Source organism: Meles meles, chromosome 14 (assembly GCF_922984935.1).
Source record: "Meles meles chromosome 14, mMelMel3.1 paternal haplotype, whole genome shotgun sequence".
Lineage (NCBI taxonomy): Eukaryota > Metazoa > Chordata > Mammalia > Carnivora > Mustelidae > Meles > Meles meles.
In genome coordinates, this window is record NC_060079.1 from 72,585,971 (window position 1) to 72,605,007 (window position 19,037).

Sequence of the window (19,037 nt, forward strand, 5' to 3'; positions counted from 1 at the left end):
CAATAGCACTGGACAACACGTATAACCCAGTGTCGTCAAGCTAGACCCGTAGACAAAGTAATAGTGTGAGCCCCACAGTCACCCCGGATCTGTGTCTGGGGGTAAGTTCCTAACTGTGGTGCAGAGATCAGACGTTTAAGCAGAGAAGTTTAAACAGAGAACAGGACATGTGGTCCCACTGAGCTAAGGAGATGGAGTTTGGCATTGCTGAAGCATCTGAAATATTTGGAGTAGAGCACCAAGGATGACGAAATCATGGGGAGCACAGGGGTAGAAATATATGGAGATTCCTTGTGATTCCTGGGCCAAGGCCTGTGTGAGATCACTTGAGATTGGCAGGGTGAGATCACTTGAGATTGACCAGCAAGCAGCCGTTAAGGAATCGGAGAAAAACTAATGTTGGAGCAATGCTAGAGGAGGTTGCCATTCTGGCCCAGCCAGGGAAGAAAAATGTTACTAACTAATTAGTAACTAATCTCACTGAGACAGCAGAAAACTGAATCTTGGTAGTAAAGACCATGCCCCAAAGTAAGGTCGGTCCTAAACATGCTTTGAAGTTTGGCCAAGACCAGAAGAGAAACAGAATTTGGTATTTGGGGTCCTGCTGGATTAGAAGGGTGTGGAAAACATCTCGGGTTTTTCACAAATCTGTTCTTTAAAAAACTGTAAAACCAAGTCGACATAGTTTTAAAGTGATTAGCAAGTAATTGATGCGTCTACCAGAGAAAAGTCAACAGTCTTCAGAGGACAATAATAGATTCTAAAGTCTCCACAATGATGTATTCATAATGTCCTATATGCAGTAAAAAAAAAATATATATATATATATAAAAATAAATAAATAAAATAAATTAGACAAGCAAAACAGTCTCACAGCCAAGAAAAGAAAAGCAATTAGAAATTAGCCTCAGGGGGAAAAAAAATTAGCCTTAGGGTACCTGGGTGGCTCAGTGAGTTAAGCATTCAGCTCTTGATTTTGGCTCAGGTCATGATCTCAGGGTCATGAGATCGAGCCCCGAGTTGGGCTCCATGCTCTGCGTGGAGTCTGCTTGTCCCTCCCCTTATGCTCCTCCCACACTTATGCATGCTCTTGCTCTCTCTCTCTCACTCTCTCTCAAATAAATAAATAAAAATACTTTTAAAAATAAAAGAAAAAAGAAACTAGCCTCAAGGTCACGTTACATTGTTGCTATTGTTCGGTTAGCCAGCTGGTCTTTATTTTTTTTTTTTTTTTTTTTTTTTTTTTTTTTTTTAAAGATTTTATTTATTTATTTGACAGACAGAGATCACAAGTAGGCAGAGAGGCAGGCAGAGAGAGAGGAGGAAGCAGGCTCCCTGCGGAGCAGAGAGCCCGATGCGGGGCTCGATCCCAGGACCCTGAGATCATGACCTGAGCCGAAGGCAGCGGCTTAATCCACTGAGCCACCCAGGCGCCAGCTGGTCTTTAAAAAACCACTGTGGTCAGCTAGATAACATCTTTCCAAACATGTCCTGTCCTAATCCCAAGAACCTGCAAATATGCTAAATTACACAGAAAAAGGGACTTGGAGGATGTGATTCATTTATGGGTTTTGAAATGAGATTGTCCTGACTTATCGGGGTGGCGGGGGGGGCAATATAATTGCAAGGGTTACAATAAAAGGAAGGCAGGAGAATCAGAGTCGGACAGAGGAGATAGACCACTAGAAGCACAGGTCAGAGAGATTCCAAGATACTGTGCTGCTGGCTTTGAAGATGGAAGGTGGGCCATGAATCAAGGATTGCTGGTGGCAGGCATCTTGAATCTGGGAAACATAAGGAAATGGCTTCCAGCCCAGAACCTCCAGAAGCAAGGCAGGACTTCTGACCTCTGAAAGAAAGTGATTCTGTGTTGTCTTAAGCCACTAAATTTGTCATAATTCCTCAGCATGCTGAGGAAACTAATATGAACCAGATGCTAGATTTAACAGACAAAGATGTTAATGTTAGGGGCCGTGATCAAAGGAACGAAACTGATGCACAGCAAAAGTCAAGCAAAGCTTTATTTCACACCAAGCATCGAAAATCAAACCAACCGGTCGGGGCCGTCTCTTACGAAGAGGCAATGACGATGAGGATGACGACCCTGACAACGCCACTCCCGACAACGCAGCTCCCAGTGAGGCCACTCCCGGTGGCACCGCTCCTGACGACTACACCAATGACTATCACTACCTATCCCCTCACAGACTAACCTTTATAGAGGTGGTTGAGTCCGGCCCACACACAGGTGGCCAATGAGATTGCAACACACAGGGAGAACTGCACAGTCATGCTCAGTCAGCAATATAGGTGACCAACTGAATTTCAATTTACCATAGTAAATATATGCGTGCCCCACTGATTGGATGTCTCCATCCGGCTCCTATATCCGGGGTTTGCAAGTAAGTTCCTCTGGGAGGGGCGGGGTCAATCTAAGTTTACAACCAAAGGGCTCCCTCTGGCTAACCAGGCCCTACAGGTAAAGGAGCTATTTGTATATATTTAAAATATTTAAAGAGTTAAAGGAAAATTATGTATTTAGTGAAGGAGAGGAAACTTCAGAAGAGAAGTGGAATTCAATAGAAATTTTACAATTGAAAAGTAAAATCACTGAAAAAAAAAACCTCTCAGGGGAGCCCTTTTGAGTGCCTTGAAACGCAATTTCTGTCATTCAAGCAAAGATTAATGGACATGCAAGGAGACAAGATTACATGACCAATGAACATGAGTAAAATGGCAGGCAATAAAAGCGGACCCAATGGTTATATGATATTGGAGTAAATGGAAAAAGACTTTAAATTAACTGATTATTCAGTTCTAGGAAATATAGGGAAAGGGACAAAATAGATCAAATAAAAAAAAACTTCACAGAAGTGGTAGAATAAAGATAACCAAAAGTTCATTGCATAAATTAAAAAAATACAGTATTTGAAATTAGGAATTCAATGCATGGGTTTCAGATTGTGTACAGTACAAGCCAGGATTAATGGAAGATAAATAGAAAATATTCAGACAGAAGCATGGGGAGGGAAATAGAATTGAAAGAAAACAGGTCAATGTGCATAGTAATGTATCTTCTTCCTACGAACTCAACCATGGAAAGGGCTCTCCCTTTTTTTGTGTGTGTTGCTGGTCTTGTATCCTTTAATATGATCTGGACTCACTGTATAGTATCAGGTAGATCATATCAAACCGTGTTGCTGGATAAAATTTAAGAATAAAATTAGAACAGGAAGAAACAGAAAGGAAGAACAGAAAATTATAACAGCTTCAAGTGCTATATGGCCCCATAGCTACTACCGTCTTATTCTGCCTCTTCTCAGAGCTTTCTCGGGGAAAGTTAAACTGCCCTGCCCTGGTCCAAGAGGACAAGCAAAGGCACTAATGTGGATTTCGAGAAGCATGGCAGCAGTAAGGCAAACTCTTTCTTCAAGGGTATAGCTCTGACTCTGTGGATCACAGACATGGCTGCCAACCCTGCGGAGTTGAAGAATAAAAATTTGGCTGCTGTAGAAAGGAAACACTGCCAACACTTACACTCCCACGGAGAGAGCACTGGGTCCGGGGGGGGGGGGGGAGGCACCTTACCTATCTCCTTTCATCACCTACTTGTGCCTTCCCAAAGGAGGAGGCGGAGCTAAGTCTGATGGGTGGGTCTGCACTGAGGGGACAGGTAAAGGACAGTTGATGGGTCAAAATTCTTTACAGAAAAGCCATAATGAACAAAAGCAGAAGAGTGTTAGAATTTTAAGTCACCATTGCAAAAGCCCTCGTGGGTCCAGACAAGAATGAGCAATGACTGATAACCTATGAAGGACAAAGGAGGTTGGAGATCTTTTTTTGTTTGTTTAAAGATTTTATTTATTTATTTGAGAAAGAGAGAGAGAGACCATGAGAGGGGAGAGGGCAGAGGGAGAAGCAGACTCCCCGCCGAGCAGGGAGCCTGATGTGGGACTCGATCCTGGGACTCCAGAATCATGACCTGAGCTGAAGGCAGTTGCTTAACCAACTGAGCCACCCAAGTGCCCCAAGGTTGGAGATCGTTATGAGACGAGTTTCAGGCTGATAGTTCTGAAACCCTGGCTCTATGGAGGGAGTCAGACACTGCAGCTCCTGAGTACTGTTTTGCTGGAAAGAAATCAAAGGAGGAAGGAGAAGAGGGAGGGAAGGAAGGTGGGAAAAAAGATTCTGCATCTAATCTAACCTCCAATTCCACCTCCTAATTTCCACCAAATAGAGGGCTTGGAGAGACATGACAAAGAGGAAAATGGAATTAAGACAGGCAAACCCACAATCAGGAAAATCCACAGGACGAATGATGAGATTTCTTCTGTAACTAGATGACCATAAATAAAGGAAAGGTGAACACTAATAGGTTAACAGAAACTTCAACCATGTGTGGTACACGGGCCTTGTTTGGGTTCTAATTTGAAAAAGAAATAAAACCCTGTAAAAAGATGTGTTTGAGGTAACTAAGGGAAAGAAAATAAAGATTAGACGTTGGATACTATTAAGGAATCATTTTTTAAATTTTGTGTTGGTTTTCTGTTTTTGTGAAAGAGATCAATGTTGAAGCATTTATAGGTAAAACTACTATGTTCTCTAGGACTTACTTTTAAATATTCTCACAAAAAAAGCACGGAAAGGGATAGATGAGACAAGGAAAGTATGTTAATTACTGGTGAAATTCAGTCATGGATATGTGGGGTCATTTTGGTACTTTTAAAAAAAATTCTGTGACCGTTTAAATTTCCATGATATACAGATAAAAAACAAAGTAGAGGGGTTACTGCGTGCCCAAAAATTTGGAACATGTTTTTCCGAATTCCCTGGCCTCAGGTACAATGGACCTAACTTGAACGTGGAGTCTTTACAGTGGTGAACAGCCCCAGCAGCTCCTTCTCTGGCAGAGAGTCAGAACTCCGCTCTTCTGTCCTCCTAGTTTCTTGGTCTACTACGACAGCAAGGCCATTGGGTCCCATTCTAGTCTCAGAAGTATCATCAATCTCTTTTTTGGCTTCTGTTCCAAACACAATTAGCCCAGAAGTCTTTACTTTGGAAAATAAATCTGACCCTTCGAATCCAATTTAGCTAGGGTCTTTGTGATGATAGTCTATGGGCAGAACCCCGGAAGGCAGACAGACATCTGCGCCTGACCCTGATCTGCAGGGAGTGGGTCGGGTACAAGAGAATAACCACACAGCTGAATGAGGGAAGGTGTTTTTGAGGATAAAGGAAAATAATGCATGTTCCCAAACTAAGATCGGTTCTCCAGAGCAATAGAAAGTTTAAAAATTTGAGAAAGTGGGATTAAGTGTCAGGGCAAGGTCCCCGTGAAAGTAGAAGGACAAAATATGGAACAGAAGAATTCATTTCAGAAAGAGAAGCGATTTATTGTTCTGAACATGGGTGGGAAGAAGGAAAAGGAAAAAGAGATTCTATAGGGACAAGTTGAGATTGACATAAGGGAGGTTGAGGTGGCTTTCTTCTGGTCGGCAAAATCTTTGAAATAAGAAAAGAGAGAGACAGAGGGAAAGGGAAGGGTTTTGCTCCTAGGGATGGAACAACAGCAGCTGTGGTATAAAAGCTGACTTGGCCACACTTCGGTGAGGGCCGTGGAGCTGGGCTCGGCATTTGAGAGACAGGAGAGAAGAGCTACCCAGCCTCCAGCTTTCCAGTGGACCTCAGGAGGCTGCCCCATGCTGTGCAGTCAGCCTACGTGAGCCAGTCAAGCCCTCCAGTCAAACAGCTCATGCCCTATGCTATAGAAAGGCCCAGAGAGGATGGCTCAGAAGGTGGAGGGCAGAGATGGTGCCATCATCCAGAAACGTCCTTGTGCGGAGCCACTGGCTTCCCTCTTTCCTCCCCCTGCATGCTTGACACAGGTTCCTATCTGACATCCTCCCTTAGGTCTAAAGTTCTAGAAGCACCTGAAAGTCACAAAGCATTCTCATGGTACTCGTTCTTCTGTTTCAACCATCTATTCCAAATTTATTCTAAAACTGATTCTTAAAATTATTTTTACCCCCTAAACACAGAGAACATAAGCTTCCTATAAATAGAAGGGCGGTAAAGCTGGGTTTTCATGGAAAAATGTTACCAGTATATTCAGTGATTTTAAATTAGTTTATTAATTGTATCAACACATTGACTAAGGTTTTAAATATCCAGACTACACATTTTCTCAAATATTTACACTCCGTGATAATTAGGCACACACATAACTCAAAAATAGCTTTAGCTGTTACATAAATAGATAACATATTTTCAAGAGAGTCAGAAAAGAGAAAGGTATCTAAAGAGAATTGGTGTTTCCTGAGATAGTTTTCCACAGAAATCAAAACACTGTTAAGTTTTACTTAAAACCTAATAGACACATGATATTTAAAAGTACTTCTGTTCCCCTGAAAGAGGCCCATCCTTCCTTTCCCGGGATGTGTTGATAATTACTAAGACCACTTATTAATTTTTCTCACTTCAGTAACAACTTCTTAAAATGATCTACAATAATAAAGACATAATGCCCCCAATAGCTCACGGGTACGTCGACCATCTGCACTGACATCTTTGAGTTGTCTCAAGTGTATTGTACCGGTTGATTTGAATCTACAAAACTGATGAAAGCCTAGTGAGAAGCACCGTTTAATGATCTCAAAACAAAGTTTGAAGGGAAAACAAAGTCTTAAAGTCATGAAATGAAAACAAAGAGAATACTGAGAAAGAGACAAATAATGTCTTGGATAGTCTAAAAGTTCAACAGAGACAGCCCGAGTATGAAGGAGCAGTAAGAGGAGTGTCCTTCTCGTTTTGGCACTGCCTTAACTGGGACATGTGTGTGAAGTTTTAATTTGATAAAACTACTGAGACTAGTGATCTTATTTATGCATAGTAGGTTGGCGAGACTAGATGTTTCTCAAGATGTCCTCCAGTAGTTTCAATTTCCCATGTGAATCCTCTACTAATGGGCGTGTATCCCATTCTTACATTGACCCTAGGGAAGAGCTCAATAAATGGGTGGCAGAGAGTTCCTGGTAGCTCTGCGCTGGCTTTGACACATAATTACCCGAATATACAATATTTACAGAGAGCCATTGAGGGAGCTATTCTGGACTTCTTAGAAGTTCAAGTCTCAGCAGGCTCTTCTTCTTGGTTGACTACATGAAGTACGTCAAGGGTTGTTTGAGTAACTGGTTTTTTTCGCTTGCTCCAGATCCCCGCTGGCGTTGCACCTCACCAGCGAGCAGATGGCCTGCTGAAAGTTGTCACTGACTACCACATACAGTACAAGGTTACCAAAGGTGTTCAGGGCAGCCAAGGGTCTAGAAACAATGTAAGCTTCATGGATCTGGTTTTCGGCAGAGCAGCTGATCGAAAGCAGGTGAGATTCGATCCGGATGACCCTCAAGATGTGGAAGGGTAAAAAACATACATAAAACACAAGGAGTAGCAGAATGGCTAGCCTCCTCGCTTTCTGCTTCAGGCAGCTGTGATTGTGAGGTCCTTGCGTGAGGGTGTAGATAATCATCGTATAGCAAAGTGTCACTATGACCAGGGGAAGGCAGAAAGTCGTGGCCGTCAAAATTAGATTGTACCACTTGATGGTGGGGAGGTCGTCTGAGCTGGTGAGGTCAAGGCAGGTGGAGCCGTTGGTCCCGGTGTTTGAGGTGATCAGGAAGGTCATGGGGATGACGGCCACCAGGGAAATGATCCACACCACGGCGCAGGCCACCACGGCCCATCGCGTTCTGTGAACGGAAAAGCAGCTCAGTGGGTGAATGATCACAAGATACCGGAAGACGCTAAAGCAGGTGAGGAAGAGGATGCTGCTGTACAGGTTGAAGTGGAAGCCGAAGCGGATAAACTTGCACATGACGTCCCCGAACACCCAGTTCTCGCCGCTGGCGTAGTAGTGAATCAGGAAAGGGAAGCTGCTCAAATAGAGCAGGTCTGTGCAGGCCAGGTTCAGCAGGATGACGGTGCTGCCTTTCCAGGGCCGCATTCTGAAAATGTAAGTGGAAATTGCCACTGCATTCCCTGGAAAGCCCACCAGGAAGATGATGCTATAAATAACAGGGAGGTAGTGCCTCTTGAGTGGGATTTTTTCATCGGTGCAATTTCCGAATGGCACTGCATCATTGGGGAAGTCAGAAGCATTTGCGAAATTGTCTGGTGGCTCATTCATGGCTATCCCCTTTCATCTTGCAGGGAAAGGAGAGCTGGGTTTGGCACTTCAAATCGGCTTCGATTTAACTCGCTGATAAAGGAAAATAGAAAACATTAATGATGGGGTAATGAAAACAATGATCTGAAAATTGCTCCAAGATCCTGAATTTGCCACTTCTTTCTCTTTAATCTCAAAGAGACCCTGTGGAGAAGAGATTGAATTTCTAAGAAAACTATGGTGAGGCAAGACATCTAATAATAATATAGAAGTTAAATTACTCTCAGAATTAAAATGAAGGATTGGAAAAAACAAAGGCACTTGGCAGTGGAAAACAGTTTGGCAAGGTTGCTGTTCGGGGAAGCCATAGAATGTCACCATCAGAGACTTCGCCACGAGACCCACCATTAATCAAGCGTGAAGCACTTCACCATTCTGTGACCTCTAAACTTCACAAGACGCTGAGAACTGTTTCTTATTATCTCTATCTTACAGAAGAAACGGAGACTGAGGGATGTTTGCCACCTGTCCCTGGTAAGGCATCTAGGGGCAAAGCCGGGGTTCGAACCCGTGTTAGTCTGATTTAGAAGCCATCTTCTTCTATTCTGCCTTACCTCCCTGTGCTGCCTCTCCATCCAGGTTCCCCCAAATACGTGATGGGATGTGAAATGGGAAGGCATAAGAAGACGGGATACTGGCCATTTTTTAAATGTAGATTTCATGCCTTTCACCATCCTGTGTATGGTAGATTTCATTTTCAAAGGTCAGCTCTGCCAACCTATTTTACTAGCTAACATAATTTGTTCACAGGAGGGCGTGTGTGTTTGCCGGGGGAGGAAGAGCAGCAGATTCATGCAGCATTGGGAGCTCTGGGTTCTGTCGCCAGCCGGCCTGACCTTGATTCTCTGTTTAGCCGCTGAGAACTTCTGCGTCCCTAAGCACATTGTTGAAGCCCTCCCGGGCTGGGAGCAGTGGGATTTTCACGTCCTTCTTCTTCCTCATCAGTGTTTTCTAAAATTTTGTCAGTGAATTTCTGCAATGAGAAAAGCATGAAGATTATTTAAAAGAAGAATTACTTACAATTAGCTTTTTATTCAGATGTAAATAGATGTTGGTAAAATGTATCCACTTACACACTTATGGAGTGCCCACTGTGTATTAATTAGGCACTCCGCCAGCTCTTAGGGATACAAAATGAATAACACACACAGATGTACAAGCCGCTATCACAGTCTACTGGGGGAGATGGACACGGACATAATTTTAACGAAATACAACACTACCCCATGGAGCTCTCGATATATTTTTTTGAAAAGCAAGAAAAACACTTGGAACACTACTGGGTGCATGATAAGTGCTCAATAAATGCTGGGTAGTTGTTAATCACGAAGTCCTTTGATAGAGAAATGGCACGAAGCTACCAAGATCGCACACAAGGATGGGAATAGCTACCTGGAGAACGGGGGAGGACAGGAAAGGAAGGTTGTTAGGAAGGAACATTTAAGCTGAAGGTAGCAATAGGTAGGGGAAGGCATTCCAGGCAAAGGGAACAGCACGTGCAAAGCCACTGACATATCAAGACTTCGGAAGGCTCAGGGGAGCTCTAAGTGGCTCAGCGTGGCTGCTACATTAGGGAGCAGTGGGAGATGAGGCTGGAAAGAAAAAGCAGCTGATAATGAAAATCATAGTGCCTCCTGTGGACAAGGCTCTATTATTCTAAGTGTCTTGCGTGTATACATTCATTCCATCCTCACCGCAACCTGGTGAGGTAGTTCCGTGATCGTGCCCCTTTTACAGAGGAAACCGAGGCACTAAGAAGCAGCGATTTGCTCAAGGTCACCCTACTAGTTAGGATGGAACCAAAATACAGAGCAGGGCAGCTAGGCTGCCTCTCACAGTGCAGAGGCAAGAATCAACGTAAGTAAGGGCACCTGGGTGGCTCAGTGGGTTAAAGCCTCTGCCTTTCACTCAGGTCATGATCCCAGGGTCCTGGGATCGAGTCCCGCATCGGGCTCTCTGCTCAGCAGGGAGCCTGCTTCCTACTCTCTCTTCCTGCCTCTCTGCCTACTTGTGATTTGTCTAATAAATAAATAAAATCTTTAAAAAAAAAAAAAAAAAGAATCAACGTAAGTGCCCTAAAATAACAAGGCTGAACTTGACTTCATCGCAGAAGGGCTAAGTTAGTCAAACATCCTAAATTGTGTGATGCAGGGCTAGACTGTCAGTGGTAGTGGTACTCACTCGGCTCTTCGGGTTGGGAGAGTTAAACGAGTTAATGTATTAATATACATAGTGCACTGAAGGATGCCCAACACATATGAACTGCTGTATCATCGTCTACCATCATTATTGCTATTACCTGGTACCAAAATCGACACGTTCACACTTCCCATCAGTATAGTAAAGAGGTATATTTCACACTGGCCCAATTTCACTAATCTGAACCGGTAGAATCTTCCCTGGTTCACTGGCCTTGAATACATTCTCCAGCTCGCCACTCAGGGTGCAGATCAGGGTGCCTTTAAACATTGATGACTTCTATTCCTTATGAATTGGGGAAAGACTAGCCTAGGAATATGAAACCTGCCACTGGGCAGCCACTAGGATCCTCTGGGAGGAGAGGCCAGTGCTCACTGGGCTGTGTATTACAGACGGAAAGCAAACGTTTCCCCCCCTGTCAAGTTAATTTACTCTCACTATTTCTAGAACTATTACCTACACAGTCCTGGAAGTGATAGGACTCAGGGACTTCAGACCAGCAGGTTAGAGAACTGAGCCCAGGGAACAACAGCAGAGAGCTTTTTCATGGCCACATCCTTTATACGGGCTCATGGAGAGGTATTTAAGCCTGAAAGCAAGGGGTCATGGTCCCAGAGTGCCCGAGGCTGCACTTCCAGAAGTCACTTCTTAGTAAGTCCTGATTCAAGGCCACACTGCTTGTCTGTCAACTCCTTAAAGCAGAAAGATGGAATCTCACCTCCTACTCCAAGGGCCGACTTGGAGAAAGTGCTCAGTATATATTTGCTAAAAAAAAAAAAAAGAGGAAGAAGAAAAGAACAATGAGCAACATTAGCAAAATTTCATCTTGAACCGAAGGGTTAATGAAATGGCAAATCCTGTTTTTTAAAAAGTTTGCTTCTTTCACCACCTTTAAAACAAGAAACACTATTATAATTTCTGTCATTGCCAAATAACCCCCTGGCCCAGGGAAGGGGCCATTTTAAATAATAATCTTATCAGGAAAAGACAGGTTGTAGGTAGAAACAACAACCCTACTGTTTTGAAAAACAACAGTTCAACTGGGGATTTAAAGAAGGCTAACCATCAGTTGTTATGGAGGAGGGGCTGGCTGAGAAATTTAACCCCTCTTCCGTAAACCTCAGCAAAAGAAAGGTTTGAGTTTCCGATATATGGGTCAAGTCTAGGACAAGGGACAGAATTGGTCAGGGATGGGAACGAAGTAGAACGAGGGGGGTTTTTAGAGTCGTGTGCAATTCACGGCGTCCACCCAGATGTCCACAAACAACACCTTTACATTCAAAACACAGTAAAGAAAAATGTGATGTGTTCCCTACTTTTTACCCCAACAGTGGATCTCAGTCATAGGGAAGTTACAGACCACCTAGAACTAACGGACTCTTCATAAACTGGCAGTAATGATCTATTAAGTTTCAATGTAACCGGATACATATATTGGAACTAGATAACACCCAGATAAAAGCAAGCACTGGTGATGTGGGATATTTTTGTAAAGAAAAAAACGCCCTCATTTATAAAGAAAAAACATCATTTTGGCTCTATTTTTTTTCTCCGAAATTGGGAAGAGACTGATTATTTGAGGCTGGTTGCAGGACGTTAGTGTTTTACAAACACGCGGCGGCGTGGGGACAACTAACCTGAATGCCAACTTGCTCCTGAAACTCACAGACTGGGATACCAAGCTTCTCCGGATACTTCCAGGATGTTTTTTTCCTAGGATTTTCCTAGGGTGTCTGTTAATTTTGTAATAAGCTCCTAACCCAACTTCCCAGATCTGACCCTGTCAGAGTTCTCTTCCCACCCGATACACAATCTAGGTCTTTCTGGTGCTATTCCAAGGCTGAGTTAACATTCGTTCTTTCCTCGTCTCAAGCGGCCAGTGGACCAGGGACGTATAAACGTGTAGCCCAGCACCTCTCACGTTCCTTCAGAGTCCTTGGAAACTGCAGCTGGGGTTGCTTTTAGTCACCAAGAAGAACCGTAGATACACGTTCCATTCACAAAGATCCATCTTCTTTTCCTCCTCTACCTATCTGATTTGATTTCGGGCTGATTTGATTTCGGACTACTAGAAAACAGACCAATTTCTTAATCCAGGCAAATTTGAGAGATGCATTATTGTTGTCCTTCCAGAATTTGAAGGAATCCCTCTCCCTACCCTTTGCTCAAACCCAGCTTTCAAGTAAGAATCTGCCACTCCGTCACCCTAAAGACTGTTAGTACTTGCCATGTGGATGGGGCCGAGAGCTATGACATTAGCCATTTGATCTTTAAATAAAGTCTGTGGAAGTTCTCCTGGGGAAAATCCATGTATGGGCACATAGAAATTTTACATACTCTTTGGAGGTTTAGAGACAGTCTTAAGCGTGTTCATTAAATCCACAGTGACAAAACAAGACCAAAAAAAAAAAAAAAAAAAGGCAGGCATTTTGGGGGGTGGGTAGGTTTACTTCCTTTACTTGTTGGGGAGACTGTGGGGCAGTGTCTTTGGACTTCTGCTAACACCAGGAAGATGCAATAAGAGCTAAGAAATTATCGGGAAGTCAGACTGTCAGAGAAGAATGCTCTCTGTCCCCGAATATCTCCCCCCAACCCCAGGCCAAAGACACCCATGCTTGGTCCTGAAAAAAGCACATGATACGATTTACAGCCTGGAACTTTTTCAGGCCTCTCTGAGATACAGCTCTGGACATCTTAAGCTTTCCTTTTCTCTGTGGCGATGTGGGGTACCCCTGCTGCCTCCGAGAGAAGTCAGGGGACCCAATCTTGCCGCACAGACGGGACAGGAGCTCTGTTCCCCGGGTTCAGGGCGCCCCGCGTCCCTCCCGGATGAGCGCAGGACCCCCGCCCCCGTCTCCCGCCGCCCCGCGGGCAGCTCCCGGATTCGATCTCCGCTCACCTGGAACCCAGCGCTCGGCCCCCGTGTGCCCCGCGTGGCTGTCGGAGCGCGCCTGCGCCCTGGCAGCGGGACAGTCGGAGCCCAGGCGGGCACCGCCCCAACCCCTCCCACGCCCCTGAGCCCATCGGCAGGTGTGTTCTCCCGGCCCCGCCCCTGCAGACAGGCGGCAGCATCCTCCCTAGCCCATGCGGACCAGGGACAACAGCTTCCACTCCTGGGGAGCTCTGGACATCCTCCATGCCGGCTGGTCGCCAGCCTGCACAAAGTATCAGCAGAGGTGGTCTCTTGGCCCCGGAGGGTTGGGGTCCTGCTGCCTGGCAGCAGAACCGCCAGCACCATCGCCTGCTTGCCCACAGTTCAGGGCCTTTTATCTAGCTTGGAATGGAAGCAACTTCAATCTGACCCTCTAAATTAAAGACTTCCACTGAAGTGTCTTTTCACTGTATCCAATTACAGGCCTGTCCTCCAGCACTCTGCAAAGTCGTTTAGAAATAGTTTGTGACTGTAAGACGAGCATTTGTCCGGATCTCCAGATCAAGGTCGAAGCCCTCTTGCCATAGGACTTGGGAACAGCCTCTTCCCTTCTCTCCATCATCCAAGATAACAGGGCTCTGAGTCATTGGACTCTACGGTCCCTTCCAGCATTAAAGACGAGTTTTCTATATTGCCAAGCAGAGATGAGCGGAGAAAATCCCTTCTATGCTCTGCTGCGAAAGAGCATAGAATGTCCATCTGCACTTCCATGTTGGTGGGCAGTAGCGTGACCAGTCCCTCCTGTGGGCATGCAAGTCTGCTTGAGCAAGAATGGCAAACCAGGCATTCCAGAGCCCAAGTGAGAAGACTCCCGTTCAGCTGATGGTTGGGACTGCACTACAGTAGGTTTTTTAAATTTATGCTTGTCATTATGGTGCAGCCACTCTGGAAAACAGCATGGAGGTTTCTCAAAAAGTTGAAAATAGAGCTACCCTATGATCCAGCAATCGCCACTACTGGGTATTTATCCCTATACATACAAATGCAGTGATCCAAAGGGGCACGTGCACCCCAGTGTTTATAGCAGCAATGTCCACAATAGCCACACTATGGAAAGAACCTAGATGTCCATCAACAGATGAATGGATAGAGAAGAGGCGGTATATATATATAAACATACACACACACACACACACACACACACACAATAGAGTACTATGCAGCCATCAAAAGAAATGAAATCTTGCCATTTGCAATGACGTGGATGAAACTAGAGAGTATTATGCTGAGCGAAATAAGCCAATCAGAGAAAGACAATTATCATATGATCTCCCTGATATGAAGAAGTTGAGAGGCACGGTGGGGGGGGGGAGGTTGGGGCGTAGGGAAGGAAAAAAATGAAAAAGATGGGATTGGGAGGGTGACAAACCATAAGAGACTCTTAATCTCACAAAAGAAGGTTGCTGGGGGTGGATATGGAGAGGGTGGTTGGGTTATGGACACTGGGGAAGGTATGTGCTATGATGAGTGCTGTGAAGTGTGTAAGCCTGACGATTCACAGACCTGTACCCATGGGGCAAATAATACATTATATGTTACTAAAAATAATTAATAAAAATTTATGCTTATCATTATTATTGAGTCCCAGTCTTTCCAGGGAAATACCTTGCATTAGGAGAAAAATTATTCTCCAGTTTTACTGTTTTAAATCACTTCCTCAATCCTTCATTTGGAACTATAACAGCCCTATTTTGTGCCCATCTCCCCACACATTCATTTATCAGACATTTGCTGCCTGATTACCCTGTATCAGGCACTGAGGAGATAAGGAGGAATAAGACATGATCTCTAACTTCTAGGAACTCATGTCCTCAAAAAAATAAACAATTAATGTAAAAGGTGATTAGTGTTGACACTGGTAAATTAGGGTGCTGGAAGGTGCATAATCCAGGTATAAGAGAAAGAGAGATCAGAAAAAGCTTCCTGGAGTAAAAGACATTTTAACATTTTTCCATGATGAGTAGGATTTCTAGGTAAAGAGGAAATGGCTGAAAGAAATTATTTAAGAATAAGTGTTAAGCCCTAAAATCTTAAGTGTGCAAGGAACATTTTTAAATATCCAGTTCTTGGGGAGCCTGGGTGGCTCAGTAATTAAGCAACTGCCTTCGGCTCAGGTCATGATCCTGGGGTCCTGGGATCAAGCCCCTCATCGGGATCCCTGCTCAGCAGGAAACCTGCTTCTCCCTCTCCCACTCCCCCTGCTTGTGTTCCCTCTCTCACTGTGTCTTTCTTTTTGTCAAATTAATAAATAAATACAATCTTAAAAAAAAATAAAATATCCAGTTCTGGGAATATAAAATGGTGCAGCCACTATAAAAAACATTATTATGGTTCCTCAAAAATTAAAAACAGAATTACTGGGGTGCCTGGGTGGCTCAGTGGGTTAAAGCCTCTGCCTTAGGCTCAGGTCATGATCCCAGGGTCCTGGAATCGAGCCCCGCATCGGGCTCTCTGCTCAGCGGGGAGCCTGCTTCCCCCTCTCTCTGTCTCTCTACCTGCTTGTGATCTCTCTCTCTCTCTCTGTCAAATACATAAATAAAATATTTAAAAAAAAATAGAATTACCATGTGATCCAGCAATTCTACTTCTGGGTAAATACCCAAAAGAATTGAAGGTAGAGATTCAAAGAGGTATTTGTACACCAATGTTCATAACAACATTATTCATAATAACCAAAATGTGGAAGCATCCCAAATGCGGTATGTACAGATAATGGAATATAATTCAGCTTTAGAAAGGAAGGAACATTGGACACCGGCTATAACATGGATGAAACTTGGGGATATGATGGTAAGTGAAAAAAAAGCCAGTCACCAAAGGACAAATACTGTCTGGTTCTGCTTGATTGAGACTAATAATTAGACTAGTCAAATTCATGGAGACAAAAAATAGCCATCACTTTATGAGAAAACACTGTATTACAATCCGACACTCTAAATTGGTTCTGTCAACAAAATGATGATTATGAGCTTTCTTTCCTCTCAATGTTTACCTGCAAATATAACTTCTTACTACAATTAAAAATTCTCACCTATAAGGTAGTCATTTGCAGGGGAAAAAAATCCTAACCAATATAGATCTGAATCATTCTCCACATAATAAGAATAACCATTTATGTATCTTGAAAACAACTTGCATTAGAAAATGCTGTCACTAATTCAGACTTTATTTAAGTTTCAAATTTAGGTCTTTTAGCAACCTAAGTCAAAGACATATGGGGTGAAATTCAACTTGCTTTTAAAATGGGTCTCTTGCCCAAATTCAGAAATGTACTTTCTTCTTTTAAATAAGCACTCAGTAGAACAGGATTCTAGCACTTCCGTTCACGGCCCTGGGAGCCATGCAGGTGCCACTTACAATGCTCTGCAATCTCTCCTTGGAAGCAGAAGATGGGACTTATCTTTGGGAAGACCTGGAGACTCACAATTTCCCAGTCAAGGAGCACTGGTATCTTAAAACCCCCTGCTCCAGAAAGATCCCAGAAACTCTGTAGAGAAGGCAGATTCCAGTAACATTCTCCAAAGAGCCATTAATTATCAAGTTGGGGGCTGGCAGGAGGAAGGAGTAACACATGAGTTCTCATCTGAGCTCTCACTCAGTTGAGTGAGAAAGAGAAATCATTAGTGACAGTACAGAGCATTCCATTTCTTTCTCCCCTGGTTATCCTGACCCAAATATCAATGATCGTGTTTCTGGATTGCGTCTAACTATGGCTGAACTTATCTTCCCTGACCATTTGTATTAACCATGTGTTTTATTTTCTATATTCTGATGCTTTGACATTTGGGGCTTTGCTGACCTGGGAAAGACTGCCTCCCCCAAAGTTAGCCAAGTTCTAGAGAGAGTAACTCACTAGAGAGTGCATTTTCAAATGCAGACCACTCAATCCAGAGCTCATATCCCAAACACTTCCTCTATCCGGCTCTCACACTCTAGGCCACTATCTCTCTGCCCTAATCATCCGAAGACCAGTTAGCAGACAAATAGGGACAGTCCCTATGCCCCAGAGCCCACTGAAATTATTCCAACCAACCTATTTAAGTCTGCTTCCTCTCCCTTGTCTGTTTCTTCCCACAGAAACCATAATATAGTCTCCCCTCTCCTTTAGCCTCCTGGCCAACCCCAGTGCTTGCCTGAGTTTCCTGTTCCCTGGTGTGGCATGTTCGCTCCTCTTAGAATCCATGAGCATAAGACTGTCTTGTCAATCAATTTCTGATCTGTTGACCTCACCATACCTGAATAACAACAAATCTATATTTTGAACACCCTTTGTAGCCTGGTCAGACTTTGTAACTTCAGCTACAATATATATCTTCATATGAGAGTAGTAGTCTGCTGAGATTAATTTTCTTGATTGAAAAAAAAATGGTGAACTTGCTTTCCAATGCCTTTAAAATGGATTGCTCAGTGAAAATGCACTGTTTAAATACGGCGAGTTTTTGATCCATGCTCTCCTAGGCAACAAATTCCATTATTGTGATGCCTTCCAGATTCCTGCAATATTTCACCAATGAAGAAAACATTATGCTGTAGTGGACAGACGCCCAGAAGTTTGATGCCTGAATTTTAGTGTTTAGAAAGCAACTCAATTAGCTGGGAAAAGAAATTCCCTTTGTAGGCTTCCATCTAGGAAAAGCAGAGAGGTTGGACAAGACACTTTCTACAGCCAGTTTCAGATTAAAGGGATTTTAGTTGTGAAAAACTGAGGAGATGCTCAAAGCTTTGTTTCTTAGAGAAGTAGCTGTGCTATTGCTATGCCAACGTGAGTCAACTTCTTTGCTTCTTTGTGAACATCGTTCGATAATTTTTACGTGTTTTCAAATGTGGTGTTGTTGTGAACACCTCTTTGAAAAAGAAGCTTTTCTGGGTAAGTTGAGACTGTTGGGAAAGAGATTGATTAAATTGACTATCTTTAGACCCAATCCCAGTAAAATCTGGAAGATGAGTAGATACCTTAGCAGGGTCTTCTGGGTGGATAAATTGCCAAGCAGTGAGTACAGCTAGACTGTTGGCCAGAGCAAAGAATGGAATTGCTGCTCTGCTCAGGAGGAATGTTAATGTGAAGTATGGTGACCGGTGGAAGCCAGGAGAAATGGAGATTAGAGACAAAGAAAAGGTGGTATAGAGAAGTCAGAGAAGAAGAAAAGGCATCATTAAGAATTGAGATCCTGCTTTCGGCTCAGGTCATGATTTCAGGGTCCTGAGATCGAGCCCCTCATTGGGGTCTTTAATCAGCTGGGAGCCTGCTTCCCCTTGTCTCTCTGCCTGCCTCTCCTTTCCTGTTATGAGGAAGTGGAGATGCAATGTGGGGGGTTTGGGGAGTAGGAAAAGAATAAATGAAACAAGATGGGATCGGGAGGGAGACAAACCATAAGAGACTCTTAATCTCACAAAACAAACTGAGGGTGGCCGGGGGGAGGCGGGTTGGGAGAGGGTGGTGGGTTATGGACCGTGGGGAGAGTATGTGCTATGGTGAGTGCTGTGAAGTGTGTAAACCTGGCGATTCACAGACCTGTACACCTGGGGCTAATAATATATTTTATGTTTATAAAAAAAATTTTTTTAATTATTAAAAAAAAAAAAAAGAATTGAGATCTTTGCCTCTTCTGGTTCCCGTATCCCATCCTTCTGACCATACTAACTACTCTATGACTCAGAAAGACGTTATAAGAGTTAGAGATATGG

At 43.7% G+C, this 19,037-nt stretch overlaps 1 protein-coding gene and 1 pseudogene across 3 annotated transcripts; both read right to left on the reverse strand.

The window, feature by feature from the left end:
- Positions 1–5,701, reverse strand: part of LOC123956092 — a 49,569-nt pseudogene extending 43,868 nt beyond the window's left edge.
- Positions 5,702–6,152: 451 nt separating this feature from the next.
- On the reverse strand, positions 6,153–11,181 carry OXGR1 (oxoglutarate receptor 1). 3 transcript variants are annotated; one of them, XM_045978192.1, is made up of 3 exons: positions 11,139–11,181; positions 9,058–9,194; positions 6,153–8,254 (listed from the first exon to the last, which is right to left on the reverse strand). In XM_045978192.1, exon 3 carries the CDS (start codon positions 8,180–8,182, stop codon positions 7,169–7,171), a length of 1,014 nt encoding a protein of 337 aa, XP_045834148.1. In that variant the 5' UTR covers positions 8,183–8,254; positions 9,058–9,194; positions 11,139–11,181; the 3' UTR covers positions 6,153–7,168. The 3 variants fall into 3 exon arrangements, with proteins under 3 accessions (XP_045834148.1, XP_045834147.1, XP_045834146.1); XM_045978191.1 differs by having other exon boundaries at positions 10,881–11,170; XM_045978190.1 differs by having other exon boundaries at positions 10,877–11,170.
- Between the last annotated feature and the right edge of the window lie 7,856 nt (positions 11,182–19,037).